At 42.4% G+C, this 20,420-nt stretch overlaps 1 protein-coding gene across 3 annotated transcripts in view; it reads left to right on the top strand.

Moving 5' to 3' along the window:
- map2k6 (mitogen-activated protein kinase kinase 6) overlaps positions 1-13,494 on the top strand; it is a 48,556-nt gene extending 35,062 nt beyond the window's left edge. For 2 of the 3 annotated variants that reach the window (XM_087844943.1, XM_087844944.1), the window contains exons 9-12: positions 151-228; positions 963-1,102; positions 5,089-5,134; positions 6,005-13,494. In XM_087844943.1, coding sequence (XP_087701069.1) covers positions 151-228; positions 963-1,102; positions 5,089-5,134; positions 6,005-6,082 — 342 coding nt within the window. In that variant the 3' untranslated portion in view covers positions 6,083-13,494. Of the gene's footprint in view, positions 1-150; positions 229-962; positions 1,379-5,088; positions 5,135-6,004 lie in introns of those variants that run through there. The other variant, XM_087844942.1, reaches the window with a different exon arrangement.
- The last annotated feature ends 6,926 nt before the right edge of the window (positions 13,495-20,420 follow it).

Here is a 20,420-nt window from a genome sequence, read left to right as displayed (position 1 = left end):
CCGCTGGTTGGCTGAGGGTATTTAGAGCCAGGTAAGTTGCTCGGTCTGTGTGTGCACAAGAGCTTTGGGATTACGGGGCAGCGGGGCTGGTTATCCTCAACGACAGCTGCAGTTATTGACATCATCATGTGACCTTCTGTCTGTCCACAGCCGGAGAGGATCAATCCTGAGACCAACCAGAAAGGCTACAACGTCAAGTCGGACATCTGGAGTTTAGGAATCACGATGGTAAAGCCGCCTCGCGCTCGTGCATACGTTTGTTCACCTTTTCTGCATCGCTGCAAAAAAACAAGAATCTCGAGAGCAAACACGATTATTGGTTAAAAATGAAAAACTGGTGAAATATTCATAGCTTTGCAGCTCAGGCTCGAGGAGGATGTTGGCATCGAGGATTCAGCAGTTGACTCGCGCTCGTCTGCCTGTTTGATCGGCTGTTCGAGCAGCGAATGTTCCAGCACAGTCTGAATAAAAGGACACTAAATGGGTTTTAAATAAAAGAGGAAACTTGTGATTTCAGAGTAGTGGAAGGTTTTTGTAATAATTGTAAAATGAAGAACGAGTGGTCCAGACAGATTGAGCGATCAGTGTGTGGGATAAAACCCGCTGAGCGCTGATTGTTGGAGCACCTGTTGTTCCTCGAAAGCTGAACTGAAGGAGGTGAAGCAGCTGAGGAGGTTTTAGTGTGAAACTAATGCTGCAGAAGCAGTGAGAGGAAAAAACGACAGTAATGTTAAAAACGGTAACGGATGTTTGGGAAGCCACGCGTGTGCCGCTTTGCTGGATCTTTAGAGTGTGCTTGTTTTGGGGTCAGTCGTTAAATAACGCTGCGACGTGGGACGAATTTGGGTGAAAAATCACATGAATGCAGCTGTGCAGATACGTTTGTGTCAGGTTGTGTGTTTGTGCTCACTAAAGCACCAAAAACGCTCCTTGACCTCTTTTTTTTGTCTCGTTTGGCTCAGATCGAGCTCGCCATCCTGCGCTTCCCGTACGACTCGTGGGGGACACCTTTTCAGCAGCTGAAGCAGGTGGTGGAAGAGCCTTCGCCCCAGCTTCCCGCCGACCAGTTCTCCCCTGAGTTTGTGGACTTCACCTCTCAGTGGTTCGTGTTTTTCTGCTTTATTTTCTTGCTCTTCCAGCCTGATCCACGTCTCAGATCTTTACACAGGAGAAGCCTGCAGAGTCGCGAAGCTGCTACAGATCACAGAGAGATGTGCACTGATCCCAGCTGAGCGGGCTTCAGATGATTTCCCCTTTATTCGATTGGCTTCATTGTTGCTGTTTTTGTTATTCTTGTTTTCACAGGATGTATCTGAATATGCTGTAAACATGCAACTGTGCACTCTTTACTGATCTCTACGTACTCGTTTAATTACTCTAATTTTGTGTCACTGTAATTTACAAGAACTCAGCTGCAAATATTGTTTTGAGCATAAATGCTGTGTGAACCAGTGCGGGTGCACAGAGGTGAGGCGGGAGGCTGGCAGGTTTGGGGGTCGTACGGGCAGGATGGCAGGAGAGCGCAGGTCGCTGTTAGCAGATGACTGCATGAACGTGAGACATGATGGCGGTAAAAATGAGGCGGTGGTTACTTAGTAACGAGCAATAATAAATATTCTAAAGAGGAAAACACGGGTCTTTGAGAATGACCTGCTCAGTGGTTTGATTGATTGATAGGTAATTTATTTCAACATGTGAACAATATACAAGTACATTTAGAAAAGAAAATAAGAAAGAAAAAATACTGTACAAATTACATACAGAAAAAATTATTAATTTACATGTTGAAAGGGAAGAAGTAAACACTTATTTAATCCCACCCCTTCGCCATAAATTATCAGTTAATATTTAGTCAGCTTCCTTACTGATATAATTTGTAATAACAACAGTGAACAGATTTCTGATATACTATAATATCACATCATGAGTTGTTTTGTTTTTTTGTTTTTAAATAGAGACATTCACTTAATTTCAATATTTTCCTTTTCTTTATAGTTCGAGAAGATCATATTTTTATAACTCTTTTTGAACAGTTTTATGTTTGGACGTTGCTTTAATTCCATATTCAGACTGTTCCACAGTTTCACTCCATGAACAGAAACACAAAAGCCTTTTCTTGTGGTACCTTCATTGTTTTGAAGTTACAAAAACCCCTTAAATTATAACTTCCTTCTTTCAAAAAAACCATACTCTGAATATTACCTGGCAGTTCTTTATTTTTTGCTTTGAATAGAATTTGTGCTGTTTGGAATTTCACTAGATCGTCAATTTTCAATATTTCAGACTGCAGAAATAGTGAGTTTGTATGTTCCTGTAACCTGCATTGTGGATGATTCGAATTGCTTTTTTTTTTGAAGAGTAAAAAGTGAATTTAATGTGGTTTTATAGTTATTGCCCCAGACCTCTGCACAATAGCTTAAGTATGGTGAAACCAGTGAACAGTAGAGAATATGAAGTGATGTTCTGTCGAATACCTGTTTTGCCTTGTTTAGTATTGCAATGCTACGTGATACTTTGGAATGAATATATCTTAAGATGTTTAATAGTTGTAATAGTCTCTAAACACTGAGTCTAGTTTTTGATTATATTGTTTTCGTAATTGTTGGAAATGAAAAGAATTATGTTTGAGATGTTCATCAAGCCCCTGTTGTGAGTAAGAGCACAGAGAGATGGAGTATAAACAAACGTAAAGAGAGAAAAGTGGAAACGTTTGCGTATCGTTTCGTGCATCCTCTTCTGTAGCGTTACTCCTCCAAACTGTAACCGCACCATTGAGAACGAGATTATTGTGATTGTGCCTCCAAGATCAGATCTTCTACATGCCAAAACCTGACCTCCACCTTAGCACCGGTCACATGATCAGCCATCCCCGCTCGCTTCATCTGGATTTATGTCTGTAACGCAGGTGATGGCGTGTTTGTGCTCCTCTGAATGTTTCCTCCTCCTGGGGATTTTTGGTTCTGTTCTTTCTTTGTTGCTTAGTGACACATGCAGGTATTTGTGCAGCGAGAAGACGCCGAGTGAGCTGAAAGGATTTTCTTAATTTAAGACGGGCATCGCAACCTTGCCTTTAAGAAAAGGGAGGCCGTGATGATGCAGGTGTAAACCTCACTTTACTCCAGTGCAAATGATGTCCAGTCAGTCAGAAGTTGTATTCATGCATAGTTCTGGAAGTTCAGGAATTGCAGAGGCTGCTGTGATGCAGTGATGAGGGTTCATGAAGTAATAATGTCGGCTGGTTAAATGGCTAAATGAGCTTTTCTACACTCATAATCTGATGGATGCATTGGGGAGCAACTTGGGGTTAGTATCTTGCCCAAGGATGTTTGGCGTGCAAGCTGCAGCAGCCAGGGATCAAACCAGCAACGTTCCGATTAGCAGATCTGCTCTTCCTCCTGAGCTGCAGCCACCACAGCTGAAGAAGGAATGAGGAAGAAGTGCAAAAGACCTTCAGAGATTAAAAATCACAGATGAAAAGCAGATTCAGTGGACAGATTTGGTGATTTTTACCATTCGGCTATAAAAGGTTGATGGGTATTGGTGGGCAGGCGACATGGACACCTAGGTTTGTGAATGCAATAACTCAAGCAGGAAGTCACCGAGGATTTTCTAAATTATACCACAGGTGTAGATACTAAAGATCTCGACCTTTGTCCAAGTTTGTCTTTGTCCAAGTTTTCTGAAAGCCTTGTGAATGCACTGATAAATGAGGTTTTATTCATACAGCGCCAAGTCACTGCAACAGACTCCTCAAGCTTTATGTTGTAAGGTCGACCCTACAATAATACATACAGAGAAAAACCCAACAATCAAATGACCTCCTGTGAGCAGCACTTTGGTGACAGTGGGAAGGAAAAACTCCCTTTTAACAGGAAGAAAGGCTCATGGGTAGACTGGTGGTTGCCAATATTTTAAATACTGTTTCACTCCACCTGCACTGCAGCAACGACCAAGCTGAAAATGCAATAACATTTATTTAAACTTGAGTTAAAAGCAACTGGTCTGTTTTTTAGGTACTTGAAGATGTTTCACACCAGAGAGGTTTCCTAAAAGCTGGAGGTGGTCCAGGTGGATGTTGGGCCATCTTAAATCATCTGTCTTCTCTGTCCAGAATGCAAATGTTTGGATGCTCAGGAGAGAGTCCAAATATATCGCTGAGCTTTGTCCTGAACAGCTGACTCTTGTATTGTTCAGTTTTCAGTGATCAACTTTTAGATGATGTGAAGAAGAGTTTGGGAAGACAAATGAAATGTCTTCAGGAAGCTTTGGAAGACTGAGGGCTTACAATGGCATGCAACAACAGCTGGAACATTGACAAGAATATCTCCTGTTACCGGTTGTTCCACATAGAGCTGAAATACCAGCCACCCCACCCACAACATGCTTAACATGCAAATAACTGAAGAACCTTTGTAATGTGGAAACTGAATTGTGGCAGTGATGTGAATACTGAACTCAGCACTGCCAACACCAGCAGACGTCTTCTTCCTGTCACTAATGTAAAGTGATGCTGCCTTTAAGCAAAGTCAAATTATTGAATTGTTTTTCTTTTCTTTGTAATGTTTTTTTTTTTTTGGCTTGTTTTGAACTTTTTGGGGACCGGCTATTTGCTGGAGTAATCCATGTTCATGTGGTTTCCTGTGGGAGATTCAGGCTTAATGTGCAGCTGCTGAATGAACATGTGATGGTCAGACGCCTGCCTGATGGTGTTCTGTGAATCTGGGTGAATCTGAAATGCTGACATGATCTACGGCTGCTGACCTGAAATGACACTCGACCACACTGAGAAACGAGTCGTCCTCCAGTTTCGATCATTGTTTCCTGGTAATATCAGAAAATGATGCCGCACTTTGAGCAGCACTCAGAATGCAGAAAGACACTGATGTGACTATGTTCTTTGGTGCTCGGGTGACTCACCGTGCTCTGTTGTATTTTTTCTGTTACCTTGAAACCCTCGGTACTGGCAGTCTGCGACTTCTCAGACGCTTTCAGAGAATAACACTGAATCAGACGCTAGAACAGATCTGTGGCAAGAGTGGTGAAGTCCACCATTTAATGTTCATCTTTGCTTTTTTTCTTCTTCTGCAGCTTAAAGAAAGTTTCCAAAGAGCGGCCGACTTACACAGAACTCATGGTGAGTGTTTCCGTGTTAACGTTCTTGCTGTGTTAGCAGATTATAAGCATGACTTCCCTGCAAGCACCTTGTAATGCTGTTAATCAGACACTGGGGGGTGCACTTAGATTGTTATTTACAAACCCTGTATTTGACGCTTGAAGCCGAGATGCTTCACTGGTCTCATCCATGGAAGGTTTACTAAAGGTTCAGTAAAAGCTCAGAGTATCAGGGGGTGCAGGTGTTTGAATGGCTGCAGCTTAATCAGTTAAGCACAAAGAGACCCCGAAATGGATGCAAACAAACAACAAAAGACACAAAAATGATTATTTTTTTTAAATGTGCAAAATGACCACGAACCGAGACTTCCTACAAGCTCTAAAATGACCAAGTGATGCAAAATAAAACCCAAATGACTGGAAATTAACAGAAGAAAGTCAAAGTCACCAACAAAATAGAAGCAAAATGATGCACAAACATGTGAAATCGGTGCATAAGGGCAACAATCGGATTGTTTACAACTAAGATCCATGAACCGACTATAAACAAATACAAAACGTCCACATAAAGCTGCAAATCGTGCCGTTGAAAAGTTGAAAAAAATTCAATTCAATATAATTTATATTGCGCCAAAGTTTGGCAACCAGATACAAATTGACCAGAAAAGGCAACAAAGGTGTCACTACAAGAGATGACAACAAATGAGTGTAAAACCAAGTGTCAAAAACTAAAATCAGATTGAAAACAGGTGCAAAAAAATGCTCTAATGACCATAATTACAATGCAAACTGCAACACAACAACACGACAGCCTCAAAGTTCAAGGAATTGATGCTTTAATGGCTTTTTTCTGATTTCGCTCCCGACTAACTCGTGTCCGTTTCTCCCTCAGCAACATCTCTTCTTCACCTCCCACGAGGCCAAAGAAACCGACGTGGCTAGCTTTGTGAAAGTCATCTTGGGAGACTGAGTGCACTGGAGGGAGGGGGAGGAATCTGTTAAAAAAGAGGAAACAAAAAAAAAAAAATCCAAGAAAAAAACACCAATCGCACCCCCCCCCACCACCATCCCATTTACCCGCAGGACTCCCTCTCACCCCTCCCTCCAGTGGCAGACAAACGGAGCCCAGAGGAGCCGCTGACGAAGCAGAACGAGGAGTCTGTCCCCGCCCCCCCACCTGGCCTCGGGCCCCCCCTCTGTGCATCACCTGGCACGGTGGGAGGAGTTTGGGAGACGGGAGCCTCACACAGAATCTGGAGTAATTTATGACGTGTGTATGCAAAGCCTCCCTGTTTGATTCGATTTGCCCCGCCGCTGCGCTCGAGCGCTGTTGTTAACGCGCTGACTCTGAGGCCTCCACAAGGGTCGAGTCGTAGTTTCTTTTTTGCTGAAAAGCAGAAGCGAGAAGATGTGCAGATTATATAAAAAAAAGAAGAATGATATAATCTATCTGTGTATAATCTAAATGTTTGCATACTCGACGCAAGTGTTGCATCAGATTATTAATTGACTGCATGTACAGAATTTCTCTCTGGGTAAAAACGGGCTCATGTGGCCAGTGAGGAACAGTTGGAGAGTCCGATTGTTGACTTCAGGGGCTCCCCCCAGTGGTCACAAAGAGGTACTGCACTTACACTGCTTTTCCCCCCTGATTACAGTGGAGGTCAACTACACGTTTTGGGCTCTTGGCTGCCTGTGAGCGTGAATGTGTGCGAGCTGGTGCATGACATGTGTGTGGGGCATGTTCACAAAGCTGCACGGCTCCAAATCCAAGTAGAAACGCAGTTTTCGTGCTCCGCAACATTTTTTTATGGATTTTCTGCAGCCTCGCTGCCCCCGTGAGAGCTCAACAGGCAGGGCAACACTCTTACGTTGCTTTAAAAGTACAGGCGACTCTGCATCTGCACATCATGTTCAAATGTGACGCATGTAATAAAGAGCTTTATTTTAAAACTAGTTAGTGTGGTAGTCTAGTACAAGCATAGACTGTATATTAAAGATGGAAATGGCCACTATGACGCCACAGTGTCAGCAAGGTTCTGTCATTTGAAAGGCGTCTAAATAAATTGTGAAGTTGTGCTTTTCGGTGTGACTGTACCCATGTGGTCGGGTGCCCCATCAGCAAACTCAGCGATGACTGCTGGTTCAAACACGTCCATTTACTTTTAATGTATTTCTAATTTGACCCCTCAAAAAAACCCAAACAAAAGATGTGAATGAAACTTCCGAATAGATATCAAACTTTTACACTTTACCGTGATAATGTAGCCAAATGCACCAAAGTCCAATAGATTCCAATAGATATGAGATTCTGAGGTCCAGCAGCTTTGGCTGGTTTGAAGCCACCGTCTGCTCCGTCCCTGATCCTTCCTGCGTGAAGCAGAATCGCAGATCTTTGAGTCAAAGCCGGAGCCGAGTTGCAGCCGTGCAGCTTGGTGTCGCTCACACACACTTTAAATGTCGGGGTGTGTGTTTGCGTGTGCGTGGGCTGTGTGGGGGAAGATTTTCTCCTTGTTGTCTGTACTGAGCCAATCACAACCCTCTCCACTCACCATGAAAAGAACTGGATACTATTGCTATTATTATTATTAATATTAATTATTGTTATTATTTAGATCCAGGTTTTTTCTCCCCCCCTTTCGACATACTTACTGCAGTTGCTCTTATTTATTATAACTGCTGTTTTCCCTTTGGAAACTTGACCGAACCATTTGAGACTCTCCTCACGTGTTCGTGTGAGCTGTGTATGGTTTTTGTTTTTCTTTATATTTTTTTTTTTTGTCGTGTTCTTCTTGGCTCAAACACGTGAAATGCTTTTAATCTGTAACTTGCAAGCCTTCTGTGTGCCTCTATATAGAAACCGTCTAAGGAAAACGAGATGTAAAGAACGATGCAGGGATCCGCTCCCTCCCTCCTCACACGCTGCACGGCATCATAATCCCACTTTGTGTTCCTTGTTGTACTGTAGCTCATGCTCGATTTGTTTATGTTTTTATGCTTGTGTTCATCTCTCTCGTTGCCTTTGTTCTTGGCCTCTTTCTCGCAGTGATTTCTGCGGAGGCCAAGCTGACGCCTTCTAGATGTCATGGAAGAATTACTCTGATGTCAAAACGGGAAACTTGAAGTGTTTTAAGCGGCAGAGCGGCGAGGCTTTGTCCTGGTTTGAGGATTTACGTCATCCTCACGCCTTTTAAATATTATATTGCTGAATTATCACGTGATTGCTTCTAATTTTGACTTTTGGGGCCTTAAACTGTGTCAAAAACTGAACCAAAAACACTTTTACCCCCGACTCTGCTCGACATTACAGCATCGATAAATCGTCACTATAATAATAATGGATTGGATTTATATAGCGCTTTTCAAGGCACCCAAAGCGCTTTACAATGCCACTATTCATTCACTCACTGGTGGAGGCAGCTACGGTTGTAGCCACAGCTGCCCTGGGGCAGACTGACAGAAGCGAGGCTGCCATATCGCGCCATCGGCCCCTCTGGCCAACACCAGTAGGCTTTAGGGTAAAGTGTCTTGCCCAAGGACACAACGACCAGGACAGAGAGCCCGGGGATCGAACCGGCGACCTTCCGGTTACAGATACGCTTCCCAACCCCCTGAGCCACGGTTGCCCGATAAGCAACTATACAACCACAAACCCTAAAACTCGGGGGTCCACCTTCAGTCCATTTAGCTGTTAGAGTTGCAGTCAAACTCTGGACATCAACATCATTTAAAGCTATGTTAAATTATTAGTTTATACGAATTTGAAAGAACTTTTGGGCCATCCGAGGGCACAACAGCCTGTAAACATATCATTGATATTTACGGTCATATACACGCATCATATTTGCTTCTATCTATTCATGCTTAAGGTCATCACAACAAAAGGCTTCTTCCCCAGACACTCATGTCTGCCAACACTCCCTCAGACGTGTTTTGCTGCTAACATCAGAACAGATCCGGTATACACACCTGCAAACAACTCAAACAATCTCAGCTGTAATCAGAGCTAACGGAGAGAAAGGATAAACTCCAGCTAAGAAAGTGGAAGGAGATGATAATGCTCCTAATTCCTCCTCACCACGTCCATAAAGAAGACTTCAGTTTTCCATTCCAGCATTCCTGTCTCCAGGATCATACCGTGCACGCATCCGTCCAGGTCTCAGATATTGAAACACAGACGTGAGACGTGCAGCAGCAAAACAGACACACACCCCTCGCTGAACCCGATTGAAGCTGACTTAGGACCCAGTTGGACTTGATTTATCATTGTGTAGAGGCTTCAAACACACAGGAAATGTAGTCAGAATAAACAAACCTGTGTGGCACTGGGCCTTTACCCGACTAGCTGTCCTCCCTGGAGTTCAAAAACATGTTAAACTCATAGAAGACGTCTGAATAAAGATGAGCTTTGACTGAAATGTCAGAGGACATGTTTCCTCGATACTAACTCGGCAGATCTTCCTGGGAGGCAGCGCTGGTCCGACTTGCTGCCTGAGCGTGCGGGTACAACCACCAACTCCAACACAGCGATCCGGGACGCCGTGAGACCCATGTGGGTGTCTGATCAAGCCGTCTGGTAACCAAGTGAACAGCAGAAACGTTGGCGCCTATCAACCTTTCGCTATTCAACCAAACTGAAGTCGATGCAGAGCTTAGACGTCTTTGACACCTCAGTGATTGCTGAGGGCTGTAAACTCCTAGATTCATGGTTGGGAAAAATGGTTATTAGCTTTTATTTTTTGTCAACCAGGACATTTTTACGACTGAGCAACCACATTTACCCGAAAACATCATCTGTGGACCTCTGGGGCTCTATTTAAAAGAAATGTTCTCTCTGCTGTTTTGTCAGACTCCAAAACAAAGTTTCCTGCCCTCAGTCGAGTACAGTCCGCTCTGTCATGTTATCAGGGAAGTTTCCTGTTTTGATGCAGAGTAAAAACCTTCCTTTCACCCTGTAACCTGCTCCCCGTTGGGCTCCAGTCCCACAACCTTTGGCTTAGATAATTCCTTGAAGTACTGCGAACACGCCCATGCCCGCCTCGCAAAGCTCTTATTTTTCTTTATGACGCTCTCACCGTTCTCTATTTATCATCTATAGTTCTCATTTTCCGACTTCACCAACTGTCTCTCTGTGGTGAAGCTGAGAGTGAGGACTGGTGGCAGACAGAAGTCATCGTGGCGAGGACATTTAAGGGCTTCCTCATTAGTGCATCTCTGTACCGAAGACGGAAATATACTGGACTTTTAATTGCCCCTAGTGTTTTTAGGCCATGATGAAATTAACAAAATTCAAGTCACACTTTCTGGAAGCAGAGCAAAATTATCCATCACAGGTCGAACCTCGAGATTCTTTTTTTTCCATTAGTGAAAAATGGTTTTTAACCTAACTTAGCAAATGTGACCAAAGAGCTGGAGCCAGGCTCAGGAGGCCGGGAAAGGTAGTCGGACTCGCCATGGCACGCGTGGACTCGGAGCAGTGGATTTAGGTTTGTGTGGCGTTCGTAGGTGTTTTAAGTGCCTAACAGTACATATCTGTGGTGTACATTTACATTGAAACACTCGTCTGTCTTCGTGATTGATGCTTAAACACTGTTTTGGTCCTTCAGTTCCTGTCCTGGACCCACTGACACTGCAATTTGCTGTGATGTTTTGCACTGTACCAAGGAGTCGTATCACATTGTCACATTTACGAGTGTGTTACTGTAAGGAAGCAGTCATTCAGTCGATGAAGGGTTGCCCTCTGTGTGGTCATTTTCCATCTTTTTTATTTTTTTTTTGAGAGGGAGAGTTTGGAGTTAGAAGTTCTGACTTTTATTTAACTGAAATTGTGATACTGTAAAAATTCTCAAATAATACCAAGCTTTTCTTCAACTGCTCACTTTGTTTTCGCTGCTGTTTGCACTCGTCGGCCATGCTGAGTCTGTGCAGCTGTCAACATCAAGGATGAAGGGTGACACTGACCCGACGGAAACCTATTACAGAGCATAGGCTTTTATTGTGAAAAACTTTTTTGCAAAAGGCTGCGGATCGCGTTTGGTTATCGTGTTACAGGTTAGCAGCCTTGTAGTGATTCTTGCCCACAAATATAGATGGAAACGTTTAGCGCCACCATATAAACGACACCAAAAGCCTTTAGTGTAAATAAAAATGAGCCGTTTTCACACAAGCTCTCAGACTGCAAGGATGCAAACGTAAAGCTGAAGCCTCGGCCTCATTTATGAGCCTGTTGTGTTTTTACACAGGACTGATTTTGTATTGCACTAATTCTGTTTATCATACCTGACCTGTTTCATTTATCTATGAACGGTTTTGAAATGATTCTTTTTGTCTTTGATGCAGACAAAGAGTGAAAACAGCTGTGTGGCCTAACTTTTGGCGTCCAGTATTTGCTTCAAGCCTTACGCAGCAGTAAATCACAGCGCTCGTTCTGTTAGCGCTCATTCACCACAAACATCACAATGTAGTTGTTAAACTCTTTGCTCCACCACGAGGCCAATTCCTCTAAACGACACTTGAGGAGAAGCGGTTTAAAAAGATGTGGCAGCGTTTTTACCCACAGAACTGCACGGCCGGGGTTATAAATGAGGCCACTCGGTCACCTGAAGGTTAAACAGAGTTTACTGTGAGTGTAGAGCTGACTAACTGGTGATTGGCTGTCAGGAGAAAGGCGGCTTCCTGTTGTCTGCTCGGTGCGAGGGCAGCCTCGGCCAGCGTCCTGACCTGAGTCCACGTGTGAAAATGGCTTCACTCGGCGTGACCGAACGTCTGCCGAGAGCTTTAAGTGGGTTTAGTGTTAAAATCAGTGGGAAAAATTTAAGTTCATGGTTGCAATTCAGAGGAGATTAAATAAAATATTTTATAGCTGCCACTGTTTGTACAATATGAACCCATATTAGACAGAATTATGACATTCCTGGAAAATCCTTCTGGATTGCACGCCGCTTTCCAAACACGTCCACACAATGTGCACATGGTAAATTGCATTTTGTTTTAGTAGTTTCACAAATTTTTTCCACAAAATAATTATAATGTAGTTTTGCTTGTTCTGCCAAAACACAAGAATATATAACGTATGCAGCTAACAGACACGTGCTACTGACATACAGAAAGAAGCGGCAGAGTCACTTTATGTGGTTGCATCAAGCTCTTCATAACTTAAAGCTACTTTAGTTTCTCTTACACTGAAAATAAACATTTTATTAAATTATATATTTGGGTTTCCACAAAGGACAGTTGTACAGCACACACACACACACACACACTAATGAGAAACACAGCAGGTTTTGTCTGAGACCCTTCTAACTCCACGCAACTCTTTGTTTCCTCTGCTCAGCGCTGACATTTCTGGTCCACAGTTGATTCATGTTCACTTTTCAATAGGCTGTAATGAGAAAAGAGTCGAGTTTAATCACACGTCACATGGGATTTTCCTCTGTGTGTGTGTGTGCGTGCACATTTGTCTGTCCCATCGTTGTGCTGGCCAGAGAGCTCTGCTATCTTTACTCTGCTCTTCCTCTTTGGTAAGATGCTTCCAGATAAAACAGTCATCATGCTTCTACTCCTTCGTCAGAGCTGCACCCAGAGAACGGTTTTCCTTTTTGTTTCAGTGCTCCTTTACACATGCCCGCCCGCACGTGGGAATTCCCATCCGTGAGTGTAATTGTGGCTCGCTCTCACCTGCTGAGCAAAGCTCGGTCGCTGTGCATCAGCAATTGTAGGATGTCCGAGTGGAAACTGTCCTGAGTGAGCAATCTGTTGTCACATCCCTCCACAATTCACCCTCTTAACCTCCAAGTTCATCTGTGCAGCGTCCAACAGCAGGCATCCGTTAAATCCAGTAGATGATTGTTCTTCACTGGAACGCCACGCATTTATTTATTTAGTCTTTTTTTGATTTTGAATGTCAGACAGAGAATCAGGAAATTTTGCTCACCTTCTTCCTCGTCCTCCAAATGCGTCAGCAGATGAATGAAATGCATCAAAAAAAGCCTGCTTTGTGTGGGAGGCTCCTCCGGGCCTTTGGACGTGCGTTCGGCCGGATTATATCGAGTGTAAATCTGTCGTCTGTGAACCGTGCTGAGCCGTCTGTCCAAAACTACAACCAGACTTGTGAACCGTGGCGCTTTCTGTTTCTCAGTCGCAGGTGGTAAACTGCTGGTACACACAGCTGTATGTGATGTTTGCGGTGTTGTGTTCCTTTATTCGGGGAAGGGGGGGTGGGAGGTTGCAAAATAATCCAGAGATGCTACTGTATGTGGAAGAGAGCCTTTTTTGTTGCTGTCGGGTGGGTTCGGGGGGTCGGGATGCTGTGCCCCACGGGAAGTGAAGTTCTCAGTATATTTACGTCTTTTAAGCCTCTGCTAAAGACTGATGACTGTTCATTTAGAGCTCAATGAATTTCTATAAATATTTTAAATTGCTCAAACTGATTGTGTGCAATTGTAATGATGGAAATTCAATAAAAAGGTATTTTTACACAATAAGCTCCGTTTGCTCTGTTGTTACAATTAGTTCTAGAAGGTGAAAGGTCACGGAGGCAGAGATGGCAGACAGTTTTCAATGGAATTGTTTGGTTTAACACAAATGCTACAACTGCATTTATTATACAGAACACTTGGTTAACTTTGAAATTAGGCTAAAATACTAAAATGCTCGTATTCATTTTGCATGGCTTTGCAGACAACAGGGCATCTTTCATTTAAATTACAGTTGACCGGAGCAACCTGCTAGCAGGTAAGGAAACTGCAAGGAGGTTGTTTTCGGAGCTGCACCTCTTTGCAACCAGTTTCACCTACAGCAGCTGCCAGCAACCAGTCACCAACCAGACGTGGATACACACTTCTCCCAGGTAACTGCCCGCCACGTGCTCAGTGACCTGTTTCTCTATAACGCTGTGTGCAGTGATTGCACCAGTATGATTAATGCATGCAGCTTGATAACCAAGCTTACTAATATTAGCTGCTAACTTTAGCCCTTCCAAGAATGCCCAAGAAAGAGGAAACTCCTCAAAGCAGATGCAAAAGTTACTGGAAAGGTTTTACATCTTGTCTGGAGGAAAACCACTGAGGCGAAGGATGTCCGCTGTCACCACGACTCAACTTCAGATAAATGGAAGACAATGGATAGATTGCGACGGAAAGCCGCTTAGTAATAAGTCTGCTTCCAAGAAGTACTTCTTGCTACTTTATAAAGAATCTAGCATGATTGTAACCATGGAACATTTTCTGTTACAAACATGGAAAGAAGCAGGACAAAAGTCTGACAAAAAAAGTCCCCCCCCGATTAAGTTCTCTCAGGTTCAGGTGAAGCATCTATACTCAAAAAAATGAAAGGAAGACTTTAATCAGAGTAAATGGTCTGTATTTATATAGCGTCTTTCTAGTCCCTAAGGACCCCAAAGTGCTTTACACATCCAGTCATCCACCCATCCACACACTGGTGATGGCAGCTACATTGTAGCCACAGCCACCCTGGGGCGCACTGACAGAGGCAAGGCTGCCGGACACTGGCGCCACCACCACCACCACCAGTAGGCAATGGGTGAAGTGTCAACGACCGAGACTGTCCAAGCCGGGGCTCGAACCGGCAACCTTCCAATTACAAGGCGAACTCCCAACTCTTGAGCCACGATAGCATCAAGCTGGATATTGAGCTGGTCAGTTAAGTAGCAGAGGGGACTGTTTACCAGTTTCAGATGCTTTGGTGTCAATCAAATTAACAAGTGCACTCGAGGGGCAACGATGAGACAACCACTAAAATAGGAATGATTCCTGCCGTGTCTTTTCTGTTTGTTTGTTTTTTAAACTAGTTTTGAGTTTGGTTAGTATCGGTGTTACTACTGGTAGCATGAGGCGATACCTAGACCCTACAGGTTGCACAGATCTCTCCAACTCATCCAGAAGGTTTGCTGTGTCTTTTAGCACAGTCTCAAGGAGGAAGAAGGTGAGCAGTGCCAGAGCTACAAAATGACCTCCAGCAGGACACCGGTATGAACGCGTCTGACCAAATGATCAGAAACAGACTTCATGACGATGGCCTCAGGTCCGAGCATCCACTAGTGCTCATCCTCAGGGCTCCTGACCAGCACCATGGAGCCAGGCTGGCATTTGCCATTTGACACTCTGGTGTGTTTGAATTCAAGTTGATCATTTTCATTTCCATCAAACAAACCGGCATCCTTTCATCCCCAACACATTACCCAGTCCATATAAGTATCCAACGTGATTTGTTTTTTCTCCATTGAGATCTGATTTCTTTTCAAACTGCTCCTTTAATGTTTTAAGCAACATATAATTGTTGGTTTGTGTAGGTGGGCACATTTAAAGCTCTGCTCAAGAGCACTTTAGCATTTTTTGTCTTAGAAAGTAGGCCCGCGACTACTCTGAAAGCAAGCCCAAACCCTTGATACTAATTCATCCTTTGTTGTGGTTTTGTGATACATCTCATCAGTAGAAGAGCGATGAGGATGCAGAGGAGCTGATGTAAATGTGCATCAGTGTAAACCAGGGGTCTCATACTTAAATGAGCTGTGGGCCACCGCTGGCACTGTCATTTCATTGGAGGGCCACTTTACTGTTCAAGCAGTACACAACAAACAAACAACAAGAAAACACCCACAAATATTTCCAAAAATGTAGCTTTTTGTAACAAGACAACAACTGCAAACATGAACTGAAGCCTTTGATTGAACCACCAGATAAATAAATCGGCGCTCTCTTTGTGGCCAGACACATGTCAGCACTTCTGCTATCATTGTGTTCGTATTTAGCAAAATAAAAATGCAGACATGAGTGTACACATTAGTTTTGACCCTCTCACTGAGCTAACACAGCCAGTCCCTCAGCATGTTTGTGCTCTCTGCTCATATTACCTTCACGTTAAATCACTTATTTTAACTCAACAACAAACAAAAAAGGAACTTCAAGGGCAAAATTGCGTTATACTTCGATATGCAGTCTGCGAGTAGGGCCGACGTGGGCCGCGAGTTTGAGACGCCTGGCGTAAACCGAACAGGAGCAGGGTGGAGAGAGACAGCCAGAGAACCACGCTTCTGCTAAATGGAGTTTAGTATTTAGTTTGATTAGTTTAGGGATCAAGTGATCATTCCTCTTAAATGAACCAAATTGTGAAGTTGGAGAGTTGTCGTTATACTCGTTTTTTGAACCCATTTGTTAGACGCTTTTGAAAAGGGTGAAAGAAAAGTTGTTTTTTGTTTGAAGACAGTTTGAAGCTCGTCAGCGATGGCAGGAATTCTGAGAATAGTGAAGTGTCTGATTTTAAGGGGGCTTCCACAATAAATGTGTACTTTGATTTTCTAATCTACTATTTTACTGATTTAAATTTGGCTGCGGACATCTTCAGTATTGTCTTCTTGTTCAGCTTTACAACACTTTCAGTTACACATGGAGCTCCTCTAGTATATCAAAGCAATGACCCTTCGACAGGAATTGAATTTTGAAGAAGACGACAAAGTCGTATTGAGCCAAATCTGCTGAGTAGCGTGGCTGATGAGAGATATTTAAAACCACAAGATGCTCTGACATGTAAAATCAAGAAAGATTTCCTATTCTGCTCTATTTCTAGATCACAAATTAAATTGAAGCGCATTAGTGGCACTGACCACGTTAACTCCACTGGACAAGAGGTCATATTCGCCTGAGTTGTATCCTTCTATTGATGCAGCGTTCAGATGATGCTCAGGCAGATCTGATCTACTCATCAGCGGCGTATTAGTATCGCATTGTGATATAGTTGAAAACATGGCAACTAAGTTTAAATGTTAGTTTGTTATTTGGAGCAAACAGGGGGTTTATGAGCATCGGATCATTGCTAAGCTGAAAGTTTCTATAGGGACAATGCTTGGACTGCTAAAGGCTTTATCGGATCAGCTAAATCAAATGCATGACCAGAGTGTCAGTACATCAAGCTTTATTCACTGAGAAATAGAAAAAATAACTTCATTGGGGATTATGGAAGAAAAGTTCTGCCAAAAGAAGGTAGGAATCAAGGACAAAGGCTCGAGGTTCTCAGAGACCACCGACATACCAGTTCATAATGGAAAAAATGTCCTATTTACTCATAAATTCTAGTTTGAGTTCAGTGACCACAATAAAAATGGAGATGCAACAGTGGAACAAGCCCACATTGAAACATGGTGGTAGCTTCTATCTCGATTTGGACATCTGGGCTGGAATTACGGACATTTCCTTTTTACGATTCCTCATAAATGTGATCTGATCTTTGTCTAACTCTGAATTACAGACAGACACTCTCAATAAATTACATACAAACAGTTGTACTTTGCGTATCTTTACTGAACACAGTGAGTACAAATTCTTCAAAAGCGTCTTAGAGTCAGATGTTACAAATGAAACTCACATTAATTCACCGGTTCAAAACAACAGTCACCTGTAGTATACTTTTGTAAAGTAAAGACCCTACAATAAGGGAGAGGAAATCCCAATATCAGATAACGGCCTAAGAGCAAACACTTGGTGACAGCAGGAAGGAAAAACTCTTTTCACAGGAAGAAACCTGATCCTAACTACATGCTTTATGAAAAGCAGAGAAGATGTCTGTGCTGAATCCAAACTGGAAGCTGGTTCCACAGAATAGGGCCTGAAAGCTGAAGGCTCTGCCTCCCATTCTACTTTTAAATACTCTACAAGTAAGCAGTCTGAGAGCAAGGTGCTCTAATGGGGTGATACGGCACTATGAGGTGATGGATGAGATGTGTGAGTTACTGAAGTGTCCCTCCCATAACTAAAGTTACTAACAAACTCTGCTTATTTCCAGAACTGGATGGAAACTTGATCTCAACAGCTTTCAAAAGATCTTTAGAAGATTCGTTAGAGATGCATCAAAATCTCTAAGAGGCATTTCTTTAGATCTGGTCGTTCAGCCATACATAATAAGACAAATTCACTACAAATAATGTAGTTTTGTCATAAAGATCACACTGAGATCAAAACATGTAGTCCAGAAAAAGATAAAAATAAATAAATAAATAAAAAACACCTCTAGAAGTCTTACCATAGCTTTCATGTGTACACTCTTAAACAGTGAATAGCACTGATGTTAATGGAAGGACACCACAAAGGAAACCAGCTGTTTAGCACACCAACATGGAAACCTCATTCATTACCCTCACACAAACCTTCCATTCCTGTGAAGCATGGACGTCAAGGTTTAGGCCCACATCAGCACCTAAAAGCAATATGTTTACTTGGGAACTAATATATTAAAAAAGGTGATAAAAGCCGTCATGGACCTGATGTTAAACAAGCAGTTTATGGTCACACTTTTAATAATTGCAAACAGTGGGATCTGGCACTGCCTCGATCCGTGGAGCACGTCCCAGTTTTTGCAACCAGCAGATTTGGAGGTAAAAGTGTGTGAAGAACAATTCAGTACTTGAATCCAGGTGCTGTTGTGGAACCTGAAGTGAGCTGTTCAATCATCCGAGAAATGTTGATGAACGGAAGCAGTTTTGTTGGAGGAACATTCAGATCCATAGCACTGAGTAACACCGCACATGTTGAATTGGCACAATTTAAGAAACAAGATGTTCGAGAGGCAATCCATCCACAGGAGACCGTCCTTTGTTTATTGATTTAATCGCTCACCAGAACTCTTCTAAAGTACTAGAAACACAAGTGAGAATCGGACTCAGAGGTGAAATGAAAAGCACAGAGTTGTTGCTGTTGTACAGTTTCAAATTTTAATTCCTTTTTTCAGTCTTGATTAGAGAGGTTTACACAGAGCTGAACATCTACCATAAAACATGTTGGGTTAGGGGTGTGTTCAGATTTGTTATAGCCAAAAGCTCAAAAAATGAGAAGATGTTACAATTTAAGTTTCAATCATTTTGTCAAACATAAGGCCAGAATGGGTCTGACGCAAACTCTAATCCAGTCCCTGGACAACTTTTTCATACTGATACAGATCTCTCCCACAGCCACTCATACTACAGCAAATGTTTTTCTGCTATTTTTACATTTATTTCTGACAATTTAAGCCCAAGACTCATACTGACAGATTCCTTTCTGCATTACATACTAGAGGTGGGAATCACCATACATCCCACGATACGATATTATCACAATACTTAACGCACGATACGATATTATTGCAATTTTTTTAAATATTTTGCGATATTCAGATTCTGTACATAAAGGTAAACTTTATCAATATTCATTTTATCTAATATCAAAGTCTCGCACTCAGTCTTTCTCTCATTTCAGTTTTATTGTTGACAAACTGAACGGTTTGTATTACAGTCTAGTCCAACTTGCAGCCCCTTCAGCAACTGAAGAATTTGAAAGTAAATTAAAACAAAATATAATTTTACATTAAATAAAAAAGTTTTAAACTTAATTAAAATAAAACATGTCTTAAATTAAAATAAGTAAACTGTCATGTTTATTGCTGCCAAAAAAAAAGTTAAACACATTTGGACAGTGAAGGAATGTCAGGATTCTTGCTCAGAAAAAGGATCAACATGCTCTGAAGTCAGAGCACAAAAACCTTTTTTGTAATAAAATATCGATTTCTGCTGTCCCTGTATCGATACATTATTAGCAAACAAAATATCACGATACTACACAGTATCAATTTCCCCCCCACCCCTATTACATACATGTAGAAAAATTACAACATACTGTCTAAATGTTTACACTTTCATCACTGTGCAGCTGAACTACTTAACATTAATAAAATGGGGATTTTGAGTGGGCTTTCCAGCTTCCATCAAAGATCATGTTTGTCTGTAAATGTGATTTAAGTAAAAAACAAAAATATTTTCTAAGGTATAAATGAAGAAGTAATTGGTAATTCGTAGTACTTCTCAAATCTATTTTTAAAAGACTAAACATCACAGCAGACTTGCTTTCTTATCTTTCTTTCCTTTGATTGGCCTCCTGCGACCGATGTGTTTGTATAGTAAAAAGTCACGTAGTGCAGCAGCTCCAAAGCGCTGCGCTTCAGTCAGGGCTGGGAACTGGACCCATTGAACTTCCCCGCGTGTACAGTGTGAGGATATGCTGTGCAACAAAAACAATAATAATAAAAAATAAAAACACAGAATCTCCTGAATACCCTGAAAAACATGGAGCTGGATGAGAGCGCGAGGGGCTACGAAAGCAAAACAAAGAAGCTAAACAGAGTGCTGAGAGATGGCTGGACGGGAGAGCGAGGAGGCCCACGACAATGTGAACCACCTGCTCCTGCATACTGCCTGTTTTGACGCACATCCCCCCCACGCCCACTCATCCACTTTAATGTTGGGAAGACGAGTGTATTTTAAGCTT

This window comes from Neolamprologus brichardi, chromosome 8 (assembly GCF_056152115.1).
Source record: "Neolamprologus brichardi isolate AB-2024 chromosome 8, ASM5615211v1, whole genome shotgun sequence".
NCBI lineage: Eukaryota > Metazoa > Chordata > Actinopteri > Cichliformes > Cichlidae > Neolamprologus > Neolamprologus brichardi.
The sequence above is the reverse complement of the archived record's forward strand: the minus strand, read 5'-3'. Positions and strand labels throughout refer to the sequence as shown.